This window comes from Zymoseptoria tritici, chromosome 13, assembly GCF_000219625.1.
Source record: "Zymoseptoria tritici IPO323 chromosome 13, whole genome shotgun sequence".
Classification (NCBI taxonomy): domain Eukaryota; kingdom Fungi; phylum Ascomycota; class Dothideomycetes; order Mycosphaerellales; family Mycosphaerellaceae; genus Zymoseptoria; species Zymoseptoria tritici.
Genome location: NC_018206.1, coordinates 142646 through 155982, shown reverse-complemented (window position 1 = coordinate 155982; position 13337 = coordinate 142646). Strand labels below are relative to the sequence as shown.

Genomic DNA, 13337 nt, shown 5'->3' with positions numbered 1-13337 from the left:
GGTCGCCATGCTTCACTTCTGGGCAGGCGATGCTCACTACAGCCCAGGCACAGGCGGACCACTGTCGCATGTATCGCTTCACGGGCGACGAGATCAGCTGCGCCTCTTATGCCAGCCGTCTGCACAGAAACAGGAATAGCGACCTCGAAGGCTGCCAGCGCTACACGCAGAAAGATCTCTCCTCTCGCACCGATGCAATCATGCACGCCTCGGGTCAAGGATCATCGATATCAAGACCACTGCGAATCCGATAGTGCTACTCTGAGCGACGACTTCCGTCACGATCGAAACTTCGAGTCTGTTTCAACACCGTTTTCGAAGCCGCCATGTCTTCTCGACATGCTGCCCTTAGGAACTGTGCATGTACCTGGCCAGGATCATGCAATCGCGAACGGTCAGTCAGAGCACCGAGCGGTTGAAAACGTTCGTCCAATCGACGACCCTGCTTCTTTCCTTAAAGGGCTCCCGCTCTACCAGATGTCGTTGGACTCGGACAGCTGGCGAGGGCAGACTTGCATCTCCGGTCGATCGGCGCCATCCGACAAGGTCAGAATTCAATCGAGACGGGTATACTCTGAACCTGGGATCTGCAGGTCCAGCAGAAGGAGTTGGCCGTCTCCGACCGGGCTATCGGAATGCTGTTATCTGTCGTCTCGTGTATCTCCTCGAAAATCGCTGCTGATCAACGCCCACGCATCTCCTCGATAACGGTGCAATCAACGCCCACAAGCCGGAAAGTACATCGAGTCTGAATTCGAGCGAGCATGCATATCAGCAAAGCACATCTCGTCGGCGAGCTGCGATGGCCTGATGTTGGAGCAGAAAGATGGGAAGGAGGGAGGCTGACAGGAGGACCGCATGTAGAAGTCGTCTGTACCTGCTGCATTGGCCGGGCCTATCGTATACTAGCGCTGGGTATTTCGTATACCGACTGACTTCACGCTTTACGTGAATTTTAGATTCAACGCCACACGTGGAACCGCACTTTCTCCACATGGCGAGATCTTCGTGCTCGCGTGTCGTGTGCAGTCGCTCCACGCTCACAATGCTCTGGACCGCGGCGCTGAGTCGCGAGTCTTGCAGGGCACAATCGACTATGAGCATTCGCTTCACTCAAGATGGACTGCAAGATACACAATGGAAGGTCAGCACTCTTCCAGACCACGCCGTCCGGCATCAAGAACGCGAACCGCATGGCACAAGCTTTCGCCAAGTTTGGAATTGAGCCCTACCCATACACAATCTACCGCCAATCACGTTCCGACCGCGAGACTGGACCAGGTGGGTCTGGACGTTGTCGGCAACGATATCGCAAGGTGATTTTTTCGGAAGGCGTGGGAAGGGTCTTGCGGAGGATCGAGCTGGGAGAGTGAAAATGGAGATCCAACCCCAGACCTTGCTTCAACCTCGTCTTGTACATCGCCATTCGAGACCCTGTCAAGCTTGTCTTCCGCTACCGTCGTACAGACTGCCAACGCGGTGTGACCGGCTGAGCTGAGTGACCGGACCGAAAGCTGGCTGTGTACACCTGCGAGATTGAAATCTACATTTCATCTCTTCTCATCCATACGACGACGACCACAGAATACCTCTCACCATGGGCTGGATCCAGGACAGCAATGCCGCCGTGGCGCGGTCATTTGTAGGGCGCTACTTCCGCCTTCAAGGCAGTGGACATGTGAGTCTTGCTTCGCCTTCTGTTGCGGAAGATCAGACCTTTTCGAACATCATCTGACTGTTTCCTCCAGCCCAAAGAGCGAAAGAATACGTACTTCTGGACAGAGATCAGAGCAGGTCTGGCGACTTTCTTCGCCATGGCATACATCATTTCCGTCAACGCTAGCATTGTTTCGCAATCTGGAGGAACTTGCGTATGCGATTATGAAGCGAGTCCAGACGTATGCGACTCCGATCCGGCGTACATGCTGTGTGTGGCTGAGGTTCAGCGGGATTTGACGACGGCTACGGCTGCTATCAGTGCGCTTTGCTCATTCGCTATGGGGATCCTGGCCAACATGCCAATCGCTATCGCTCCTGGAATGGGTGAGTTCAACTCCCTTGCTGTTGTTCGTTTGGATGGCGCCTCTTTGATGGGGGTCCCAAAGCCGCCGACATCTTGATCTCCCGACTTTTCGACTTTTCTGGACATCACTGACAAGATCATCCAGGACTCAACGCCTACTTCACTTTCAACGTAGTTGGCTATCACGGAACAGGCAATATCCCGTACCAGACCGCCTTGACCGCTGTCTTCCTCGAAGGCTTCGTTTTCGTGGTTCTGACCATTCTTGGACTCCGACAATGGCTCGCCCGCGCCATCCCGCACTCGATCAAGATGGCTACTGGGGTGGGAATTGGTCTCTACCTCACTCTCATCGGCTTGACGTACTCTGCTGGCATCGGACTCGTAACTGGAGCAACTTCAACCCCTTTGGAGCTGGCTGGCTGCATTGAGTCTGCCAAGGATGAGATGGGAATCTGTCCGTCTGGTGCCAAGATGCGTTCTCCTACGCTATGGATTGGAATCTTCCTTGGGGGTATGTTTCTAGACTTTCAACCGTCGACCCACTTGCTGATTGAAAACTACAGGCATCATGACCGTCTTCCTCATGGCCTTCCGTGTGAAGGGAGCAATAATCGCAGGCATTCTCCTCGTCTCCATCACCTCCTGGCCTCGCGACACCGCCGTGACATTCTTCCCATACACAGAACTCGGCACCTCTCGCTTCGACTTCTTCAAACAGGTTGTCACCTTCCATCCGATCCAAAAGATTCTCGCCGTACAAGACTGGGACATCTCCGCCCATGGTGGCCAGTTCGCCGTCGCTTTCATCACGTTTCTGTACGTTGATATCTTGGACTGCACCGGAACTATGTACTCCATGGCGCAATATGCTGGAGCTCTGGACCCGGAGACGCAAGACTTTGAGGGCTCTGCGATCGCATACCTGGTGGACGCTTTTGGCGTGAGTATTGGGAGTTTGATGGGATGTTCCCCTGTGACGGCGTTCATCGAATCCGGCGCTGGTATTTCGGAGGGTGGAGCCAGTGAGTCCTTCCCGCGCTTCCTCCTCAGCATGTCTGAGATTACGCTGACATCTTCTCCAGCCGGCTTGACCGCCATGACCACCGGTCTCGCCTTTTTCATCTCCATTTTCTTCGCCCCGATCTTCGCCTCGATCCCTCCATGGGCCACCGGATGCACGCTCGTCATCGTCGGCTCTCTGATGTGCAAAGCCTCCGCCGACATCAACTGGAACTACATCGGCGATGCCATTCCTGCTTTCCTCACCATCGCCATCATGCCCTTCACCTACTCCATCGCCTACGGTCTCATCGCGGGTATCATGTCTTACATTCTCATCAATACCACGATATGGATCATCGAGAAGGCTACCGGCGGTAGAATACGACCGGCGGATAAGGAGAAGAAGGAGTTCTGGACGTATAAGCTGCCCGGAGGTGTGTTCCCGCCTTGGTTGAAGAGGGCCGCGACGGGGAATAAGAGGTTTTGGGAGGCGGAGGAGGGACAGAGTGTGCATGGTGGTGAGGTCGGTGTGCTGGAGGGCAAGGAGGCGAGATTGTCGGTCGTCGATGCTGGACGGGCGAGCTCGAGTAGTGGGGAGGTTACTGGTGGTCTGGGACAGAGTAAGGCTGCGTAGTCTGTGTCAGGTTCTGGGAGAGACGAGCTGTCGGTATTTGTAGATGCTGAAGGTGTATGAATGTTCTTGGCTTTCAGGTCCTTCCTTCCTTCAATATCTGCGGACTGCAATGCACAGGGATCTGAAGAGTGGCGAGGCTCTTCGACGGAGGAACGAGATAAAACGAAGAGAACCGCTGATGCAATTCAATGTAGACATTGCGCTGTCAATCAAAAGGCCCGCAGAAGCTCTGCCTTCGAACACTGACATGGAATTGAAGGAACGCAATGCCCACAAAGGACAGAGCCGCAGGGACCAACAAAGAGAGACGTATGACGAGAAGAAATGAAGTGAAGGAGAGGACGGCGGAATTCCCCCACCTCTCATGCAGGAAGTTGGAGATCTTGGATGCCTCCGTCGTTCTGAACAGCTGGAATAGCGCCATCACAAGGCTCGTCGCATTAGACGCCATCCTGCCATACACTTCGGTGTCTTAGATCGAGTTCTGCCAGCCAATGATCCCAGTGAGGCGGCGGCACACAAACGGCCGCTTGCACCTTGAAAGGCAGCTGGGCAGATATCTGCTCAATGCTGAGGTCGGCACGGTCTGCTAACGCAAGGAAAGGCGCAATGATCTCCCGGACGACGTTGGAGTCTGGATACTTGGCGAAGAGGGAGAGAGATTGAAGTGCGGGCAGTTGTACATACCGACCGCCGCCAGCTTGGGAAAGAGGCCAGCCAGGCCGGACAGGAAGTCTGGATCGATGAATGAACAGTCGATGAAGTCGAATGCGGATGACTCGGATATCTCGTCCGCATCGAAATGTGAGGACGTAAATGGTATCGGCCGTCTTCCTCATCATCTCCCAGATATCCCTCCTCAACCGCCCATGGATCGTCCATCTACAACTTCTTCTCTTCGACTGCATCCCCTTTCGAAGATACAGTACTCTCGAGAGTGCCACGGCGCGCGGTGGTAGGAGCAGAGAGGGGGGAAGAGAACAAGGCTAAGGAGTATACCACGGCGATTGCTACGCTGGTGACGAGAAGGATCGAGAGTAGAGGGCGGAGCTGGACGGCAGGGACGATCGGAGATCGAGTCCAGAGAGCAGAGAGGGAGAGCGTCGTCGTATGTTGGAGGTGCTCGCTATCGTTGGTGTAGTCTGTTGGAGATGCGCGCAGTCGATGTGTTCTCTGGGGGGAGGGCGTGGAGTGAAGCGTAGAAGTCCGCGGCGTTGGATCGGTCTGGCCATCTAGATCTTCGTATTGTCTCCATGGGCCACTCAACGGATTAACCCAAGGCATTCCTGTCGTCTTCCAGTTCCTAGGCATTGTTTCCTCTTGTCTCGTCGACTTCATTCCTACCGTCAGCTCTTCCTTCCAGCAGACGAAATGGAAGAAGCTTGGGATTTGCTCTTGTCAGTTGATAGACCGTCGTTGGTCATCCTTCTCAATACCTTAGCCTCAACGACACCCATACTCCGATTATGTTTGCCTTGGTGCGCTCTTTGCTCTTTCCGAGCAGCGAAGAGCGGCCATCCCGGAGGGCTTTTGCGATGACCATTGTTGAGAGGTGATGTGAATTTCAAGCTAGTCTTGGCTTTGTGGTCTCGTCAGCCTCTCGGAAGCCTCTTCTCCCATACCACAGTGAACACAAGTCACTTCAGCGTCTCCACAAGCCTTTTGATGCCTCTCCTTCGCCACCAAAACCGACCAAGCAAACGATCCGACAAACGTCTCCATCCGGACCAAAATGAGTCAGAAGCCCTCGTTCGCACCAGAGACCTTTTCACCTGGGGTGAGCTGGTCTCTTGCAGGACTCACGCCATATCACCACTCGCCGACGAACAGCACGGAGAGAAGTACCACCACCACCCTCACCACAATGAGGGGTGTGCCGCAGATGCCGCCACATACACACACACACACGCACACGAGAGCAGGTGCCGTGATTCGCAAGGCAGATGAGACGAGCAGGTACAGGTTGTATCCCCTCGCATGGGACCGGAAGTGCCGAGTTGTCTTGCGAACGTGAAGCTGTTCAGCATCGAGGTCGAGGTGCGTCGTGGGCGCAGTATTCCTCCTTCTCCTCGAGTAAAGATGTTGACTGCTCCGTGAAGCTCACAAGGTGAGTGAGTCCTCACCACAGCCGCTGGCCGTTCTTCGAATTGGTTCTTCATGGCTGCAACAGTGTAATAGTAGGACCAGCACTTGAGTGAGCAAAGGATCGTCCGTCAAGAGAGTAGGCCAACAGTGCACCCGCAATGGACGACATCGTCTCTGAGCCCGATACTCCGGGACCATCTGATCTCCGCTCACGGATTCATCGCAGAATCATCCATAGCTTGAGAGAGCAGGCTCATCGTTGGTCTGGCACGATCGCAGCATTCATGCTGAGATCTCGAACTCTGTTTGCTCTCCAGCAGGGTCGACAACGCTGAGACAAGACTCTCGCCCGTTCAGACCACGTTCAGAGGGGGACTCTCCGCTCCACGCCAGCCCTTCCTTACCGCTGCCCTTCCCGTCCGGCACAGGCATGGGAGCGGGAAGCAGTCCAAAAGCAAACACTGCTAGACAGATATATTCGAAATCTTTTGCCCTCCAACCAATCAAGCAAACCCGCCCATTTGGCCGCTTCGCAAGAACAGGGCTTGTAGTAATATAACGATTTGGAAAGGGTTTCTGGACTCGTGTTGTTTGGTAAGAGTTTCTTTTGCTCTTTTGTTCGTCGGCTGAGAAGGGGGGGCTTGTGGAAGATAGGATTGCAATGTTCGTCGTTCCACATTTGTTGTTGATAGTGCCCGAGTTCGAGCGCTGGCCGAGGGGCGCGTTTGTCGAAGTTTCGGCTTGAGGTTTCTTTACTGTTTGCTACTGTCATGAGGATTTCTGGACTTTACGAGAGTTTCGTTTTGCTGTTTCGTTCGTTGAACTTGATGGATGGATTGATGCTGGAGTTCTGTGTTGGATATTTGAAGTCTCTCCGGTCGTGTCTTGCACAGGGCGCTGTGTAGGTCCGACAGACAGCTGGGTTGGACGTTTTTGATTCTGTACGAAGGCCTTCAAAGTCCCGGCTCTGAGCAGCTGTTGGGTCCAGGTCATCGAAAATGAGAAGCGTCTTCTTGAGACAGTCCTGGGACCGTAGAGTCGTCTTTCGAGGCCACTGTTTGCTGCAACTCCGGTGAAATTGCAAGACTTGCAAAGACCTTGCGAGGTCTTCATTCCGTTCATATTCAAGCCATCTTGCGAGTCGTCCAGAGACATCTTGAAAGCAGATTCACTCGAACATGTTGCCCAGAGCTTAGCGCCATTCCCTGAACGCTAACCGGAAAAGGTACAGCTTCAGTCGGCTCGACCGCGTAACCGGCCGCTATGTCATCATCAGCGGAGCTCCAGCAAAATATCATCAACGCTTGTTGTGACTTCCTTCTGCGATCCGAATCCCTCAACCCATTGCCAACTCGAACGGAGGTCGATAAAGCAGCGAGGATCTCAACTCTGCAACTCCATCGGTTTCCAAATTCCTCAAAATGCCAGGCAAAACCCTCCTCGTTCTCGGCTCCGGTCCCGGAATCGGTGTCGGCGTAGCGTCCACCTTTGCCGTTCGTGGGTTCACTCACATCGCACTGGTATCTCGCAACGCCGACCGCCTGAAAGAAGACCAAGGGAAAGTCCTCGATGCCATCCAGGAACGAGGATACAGCTGCCAGGTCAAGACGTGGACGTGCGATTTGACGGACTTTGAGGCATTGGGAAAGACCTTGAAGGAGGTGGAGGGGTTTGGCACGTTGGAGTGTGTTCTGTTCAATGCCGCGAGGGTTGCGGGAAAGCCGCCGCTTGAGGAGGACGTTGAGGCCATTGAGAAGGATTTCAGGGTGAGTTTTTGATGTCCGCAGGTGAAATTTGACGTCGAGGCTGATCATATGATGCAGCTCACGAACCTCGCACTCTACGAAGTCGCAAAGTGGGCCATCCCTCAATTGAAGTCCGCCGAGAACCCGTCTCTCTTCGTCACCAGCACGACTCAATTGTACAAAGAGCCGGTCGCAGATCTGGTCTCGCTGTCTCTGGTCAAGTCAGCCCAGCGCTCTCTGGTCTTGTCGCTCGTTGTCAAGTTCCCGGACGTCCACGTTGGACTGTTGAGCATCGGAGGAGTAGTGTCACCTGAGGCGAAGAACCTCAACCCGGAGAATATCGCGGATCGTGCGTGGAGTCTGTATTCGCAGAAGAAGGGTCAGTGGAAGAGGGAGGAGGAGGTTCATGAGTGATTGCTTGAGTCTGCGATGGGACAATGGCGGACGCAGTCTGTTAGATGTGTAGTTGAAACGACGAAACTTCTCAAGACTCTCGAGAGTCGTCATTGCATGTGTAGTAGTGGCAGACCGAGCAGACATTACAGTTCGCCGAATCCCGCCCATCATTGATGGCAAGCAAGCTGTCCGTTCACGAAGCATGTCGCGACCATGTCGTCCGACGATCAACCGGCACAGTTCGTGAGACTCACAAACATCTTCCGTAGACGTGACCTGCCATGCAGAGGCATCTCGGGACTCGTATGCTGTACATTGTAGCCCTGGCTGATTGTACCTAGTCAGGCTCACGGGAATCTTGATATCTCAAAGTCCGATGGAAAGCGAGACGACATTGATGGTGAGAGATAAGGAAAGGAGGCTCTGCAGATCTTGGCGGGCGATGTCGGCAATTGACGGAGGCCGGAGGCGCGCTTGCAGGGTCGAGATAGAACCTACGCCGCCATCCCGGTTTGCCGACGATCTTTATTCGAATGTTTCATCAGACCTCCGACCTTCTTCCGTCCACATACAACGACGTGAGTTTTCGGGACATTCGCAGAGGATATCGACAGAGCCAGTATACGAAGAAGAGCATCTCACTCCGGCATCGCAAAGCCATGACTCCACCAAGAACTACCAGACTCGCCGGCCCAGAGCCAAGCGGGCGTTACATAATGGCAGAAAGGGACCGAATTGCTTGATTGGGACTGCTCGACCACTGGATCCTCCCGATCTTCATGTACCCCAGGAAAGATGCTCCACCATAGCATGGCGTGTGGAGGCGTGGAGAAAAAATGGCACGTCGCTCTTGGCCCTTTTCTAGCCGCACTCGCAGGAAGTCTTGGACGATTTGGACCTCACTTCTTTATCTTGCGATTGTGCGCTGCAGATCGTCTGATATATCCACTGCATCCTGTCCTTCCCATCTCGCGGAAGAAGAATCCACCAGTCGCTGCTGAAGGTCCACTATCCTTCACGACATCATGGACGACCTCGAGTCCAAGCGCTATGACTATGGCGAGACCTCCGCCATGGACCTCACCAAGACGAACACCATGACCGGGATCAACGAAATCGACCTCTCCGGAGGCCATCAGCTCGAGAGAGGGCTCAAGAGTCGACACATCCAGTTCCTCGCTTTGGGAGGAGCCATCGGAACAGGTCTCTTCATCGGCTCCGGCGCCATTCTCAGCACTGTCGGACCCGCACCTCTTCTCATGGCATACCTCAGCATGATGCTCGTGGTCTGGAACGTCATGAACTGCCTCGCCGAAATGGTCACATACCTGCCGTTGAAGGGCATCACGATTCCCTACTTCGTCAATCGCTTCCTCGATGACAGCCTGGCTTTCGCCGCGGGCTGGAATTACTGGTATGCGTATGCGATCTTGGTGGCAGCTGAAGCCAGTGTGGGTGCTGTCATCATCTCGTACTGGAACGAGTCGATCTCTGCTGGAGTGTGGATCGCCTTGTTCCTCATTCTGGTGTTGGCGTTGAATATCATCGCCGTGTCGTTTTTTGGCGAGGTTTGTTCAGATGCCGAACTTCGTTCAAATCTGTCATGCTAACTATTCCCAGGCCGAGTTCTGGTTCGCCTCCATCAAGCTCATTACCATCGTCGGCCTCATCATTGTCGGATTCGTCCTGATGCTGGGCGGTGGTCCAAACAAGGACCGATTAGGCTTCCGATACTACAAATACCAGGACGGCTATGGAGCATTCAAAGAATACATCGTTCCAGGTAACACTGGTAAATTTTTGGCATTCTGGTCAGCGTTCGCCAGAGCTGGATTCGCCTTCATCACTTCTCCCGAGCTCATCGCCATCTCCGCCGGTGAAACGGTCGCTCCACGACGAAATATCCCCAAAGCCGCACGCCGCTTCATCTACCGTCTGGCCGTCTTCTACGGCCTGGGGTCGTTCGTGATCGGCATAATCGTGCCGTCCAACGATGAGCGGCTCCTCGGCGCTGGGAATGCCTCCGCCTCGCCGTTCGTCATTGGTATTATGAATGCTGGCATCGAGGGGCTCGACCATGTTATCAACGCAGCAGTTCTGACTTCCGCCTGGAGTGCAGGCAATGCCTTCTTGTACTCAGGCTCCCGAGTCCTCTACTCCCTCTCCATCTCCGGACAGGCGCCCAAGTTCTTCGCCAAGACTACCAAACGAGGCATACCGTACACCGCGGTGCTGGTAACCTGGGCCGTTGGACTCCTCGCCTTCCTCACTCTGAACAGCAGCAGTGCCCAGGTCTTCACCTGGCTCTCGAACATCTCCACCATCTCCGGCTTCATCGCCTGGATCGTGGTAATGTTCACATATCTCCAGTTCCGCAAGGCCATGGCCTTTCAGAACATGCTCCACAAGCTCCCCTACAAGACGCCCCTGCAACCATACGCCACCTACTTCGTCCTTTTCGTCGTCATTCTCCTCACCTTGACAAACGGCTTTCAAGTCTTCTTCCCGCAGAACTGGAACGTTTCGGACTTTATGGCGGCGTACGTGACGATACCGATCTTCTTGGTTCTCTATCTGGGACACAAGACATATGTTGCGGTGGTGGGAGTCAATGATCCCGTTGCGGGTGGCAGGAGGAAAGAATGGAGTTGGAGTAAGAGGATCGAGGATGTGGATTGCTATACGGGGAAGAGGGAGATGGATGAGCTGGAGAGGAGGGATGTCCCTCCTGTGCCGAAGAATATGCTTCAGAAAGTGTGGTTTTGGATTGCGTAGAAATGTTCTTGGAGGCGGAACAGCGATTTGTAATGGAATATTAGGTTCAATACAACAGAATACTGCATCTTCGCGAAGCCGTCAAGAGACATTGCTTGTAGCCGGTAGACGACATCGAAGGCAGTCTGCGACCGTGAACCGTCGCCACGATCATTCAGAGCCATCTGCCGCGAATTTTCTTGCCCGAGGCAGGATACTGTCTGGCTGAGTTCTCTTGGAACTCAGACCGAAGATTTGCCGTCGTAGGGATGACGATGCGTGAGCTCGCAGTTTCGGCGGAGAACGACTGCTGTAGCTCTTGCATGGTCTTGTATGCGGCTGTCCAAGCTCTGGGAGAGGGACGGTTCGACCCGGGATTGGATCGAGAGATGAACGTTAGTCTTTGGGATACTGGCGTTCTGCGGGTGTGTCTCAATCAGAGCGTCACTTGGTCGAGCGGGCTGCATGAAGAGTATGTGAGATTGAGCTCTTCACAATGGTTGGCAAGTCCCCCGGATGTACTCCGTGGGAGACGGCGTTAATCTTCATCAGGCGCACCATGTCCATGGCCAGCAATTGGAACCGACGCTTCCAACTTCACTGTCTCCTGGGGTATTATCGGCGGCAGCGCTAACATTGTTCCGGCCTCACAGTCGCCTGTCGCATATGCTACCGTGATCCGACGCTTCATTGAACAATGCGAGGAAGATCGTCCATATTGCCATGTGGGCTCTAGCATCAACTCGCCGCTCAACATAGACTCATGGCTTCCACGACGCTTGATGCATGTCGGCACAAGTACGGATGACATTCGCTTACAGCATACATCCAATGCTGCATCAAAGTACATCGCTCTGAGCTAATGCTGGGGTCAGAGCAAAGGGTTGAACTTGTTCAAAGCGATTTCGAACGACCTCACCAAAGCAGTACCATGGAATCAGCTTTTACAAACGCACAGGGACATCATTCTACTCGCCGGGCACTTGGCATGACTTACATTTGGCTGCGTCGACAGCAAAGTACTCCTCGAGCGACGACACGCTGCAGGAGTTCCGCACGATGTTGAAGTCAAGTGTGGGAAGCTTGAGAGGAGTCGCAAACTGGGTCAGCGACTTGGTATACTGAAGGATCAGAGTGCCAGAGCGTTGCCTCAGAGATATGCCGCTGATTACACTCTGATGCATGCCCTTCATGAGTATCAAAAGACGTCAGAGGTGGAATGGCGTGGTATGAGCGTTGAAGTCAGCGCACGATGGAGGAATCTCGTCAGCCAATACTCAGAACGAGTCTTGAGCTTCTACTTGGATGTTTTGCCTGCGATTTCGGGATTTGCAAAGATTTGGCAGGCTAGGAGAGAGAATCCGACTCAATATGTCGCTGGTCTGTGGGAAGATGAATTGCAAAGAGGTGTGCTCTGGAAAGCTGGCGCATCGTACGATTCCTCGAGGCCGGAGCGGTACCTCGCGCCAAGTTGGAGCTGGGCTTGCATCCGGCGCAGCGTAACATGGTTCTCTTCCAACTATCTTCCCAGGTATCATGTGGACATCCTTGACGTCTCGTGCGATCTGAAGTATCCGAGCAATCCCTACGGTCCCGTCACGGCCGGCCATCTCACGGTCAAAGGGCTGGTCTTGCGCACGTCGCTCGAAATGTACAGACACGAAAAGTGGCCTAGCAGTACACCTAACATTCTCAAAATTCGCTTGCCCGAACCCACCCGAGATTGACGATCAAGTCACATGCATCATGGAGAACCGCACTCTCTACGACGCCCATTTTGACTCCACACCGGAGATGCACAATCTGGGACCTGGCACAAGCATCACCTGTCTATGATGGTGCACAGATGTGATGGACGAGCGGACGGGAGAAGGACGAGAACGTGCTCTCTTGCTCAAGAGTCATGGTGAGTCTGGCGACGAGAGATACAGTCGGATTGGCATTGTGAGTTTACGATGAATGCTTCGATGCATGAGGCTCTCGAGGAAGCGACGCTGACGATCGTGTGATTTTGCTACGACTCCCTTGTCAGAGATTTCTCGCGCATTACCTCGGCGAGAGGCCCGAGATGTTCGTTGCTCACTGTCCTCAGCAGAGTCAAGCAGACCGTGCAGCCAACATGTCATCGGTCTAGGCTTCACCATGCATTTAGCACTGTCTTCAATTCCTTCGGCAGCTTGCGCCTGTTCTTTCCAACGCGACCCTCGTAGCGACTAATACGAGTCGCCAGTCTGATGAGAGTGTCCATATCGCCGTCGCCTTTCAGCCGTCTTCTCGCAGAATGATGACATTATGTCGTTCACCCATTGTTTGCTGTTCTGTCCAACAATGGACAGATTGCAGCACAGTCAGGCTCGGAAGGCCATCACATTCCTGGGCGCTTCCGACCGTAGGAATCGCAGGTTGCCATATTGATCTGTTCATCATGATGTCAAAGGAAAGGGCAAGGCAAGTACAAGAGACGACGTTGTCGCGGCATGCCGCCGGAGATACACGACGCGGAAGTCCGGATTTTGGGGGCCGAATCGGCACAATAGATCCCCGACCTTCCGTACATTCAGTACGACAACAAACTCCAGGCATCATACACCCCTCGCTAATCCCTCGCTGACATCGACATCGAGGCCATTCATCCCTATGCTGCCCGTCTTCCGCCGCTCCGCTCCACCCCTAGCATCACTACATCGAGCAGCGC

At 54.0% G+C, this 13337-nt stretch overlaps 3 protein-coding genes across 3 annotated transcripts; all 3 read left to right on the top strand.

The window, feature by feature from the left end:
- Positions 1-1458: 1458 nt before the first annotated feature.
- MYCGRDRAFT_77684 (uncharacterized protein) lies at positions 1459-3662 on the top strand (the record flags this gene model as incomplete). The annotated part of the gene is made up of 5 exons (XM_003847772.1): positions 1459-1678; positions 1749-2043; positions 2169-2537; positions 2590-3048; positions 3109-3662. The coding sequence occupies 5 exons, from the start codon at positions 1598-1600 to the stop codon at positions 3660-3662; spliced, it is 1758 nt and encodes a 585-aa protein (XP_003847820.1).
- Positions 3663-7168: 3506 nt separating this feature from the next.
- On the top strand, positions 7169-7906 carry MYCGRDRAFT_97265 (uncharacterized protein; the record flags this gene model as incomplete). Its single annotated transcript, XM_003847773.1, has 2 exons — positions 7169-7513; positions 7571-7906. The coding sequence occupies 2 exons, from the start codon at positions 7169-7171 to the stop codon at positions 7904-7906; spliced, it is 681 nt and encodes a 226-aa protein (XP_003847821.1).
- Positions 7907-8985: 1079 nt separating this feature from the next.
- MYCGRDRAFT_51380 (uncharacterized protein) lies at positions 8986-10663 on the top strand (the record flags this gene model as incomplete). Its single annotated transcript, XM_003847774.1, has 3 exons — positions 8986-9456; positions 9509-10489; positions 10556-10663. 3 exons carry the CDS (start codon positions 8986-8988, stop codon positions 10661-10663), a joined length of 1560 nt encoding a protein of 519 aa, XP_003847822.1.
- Positions 10664-13337: the final 2674 nt, after the last annotated feature.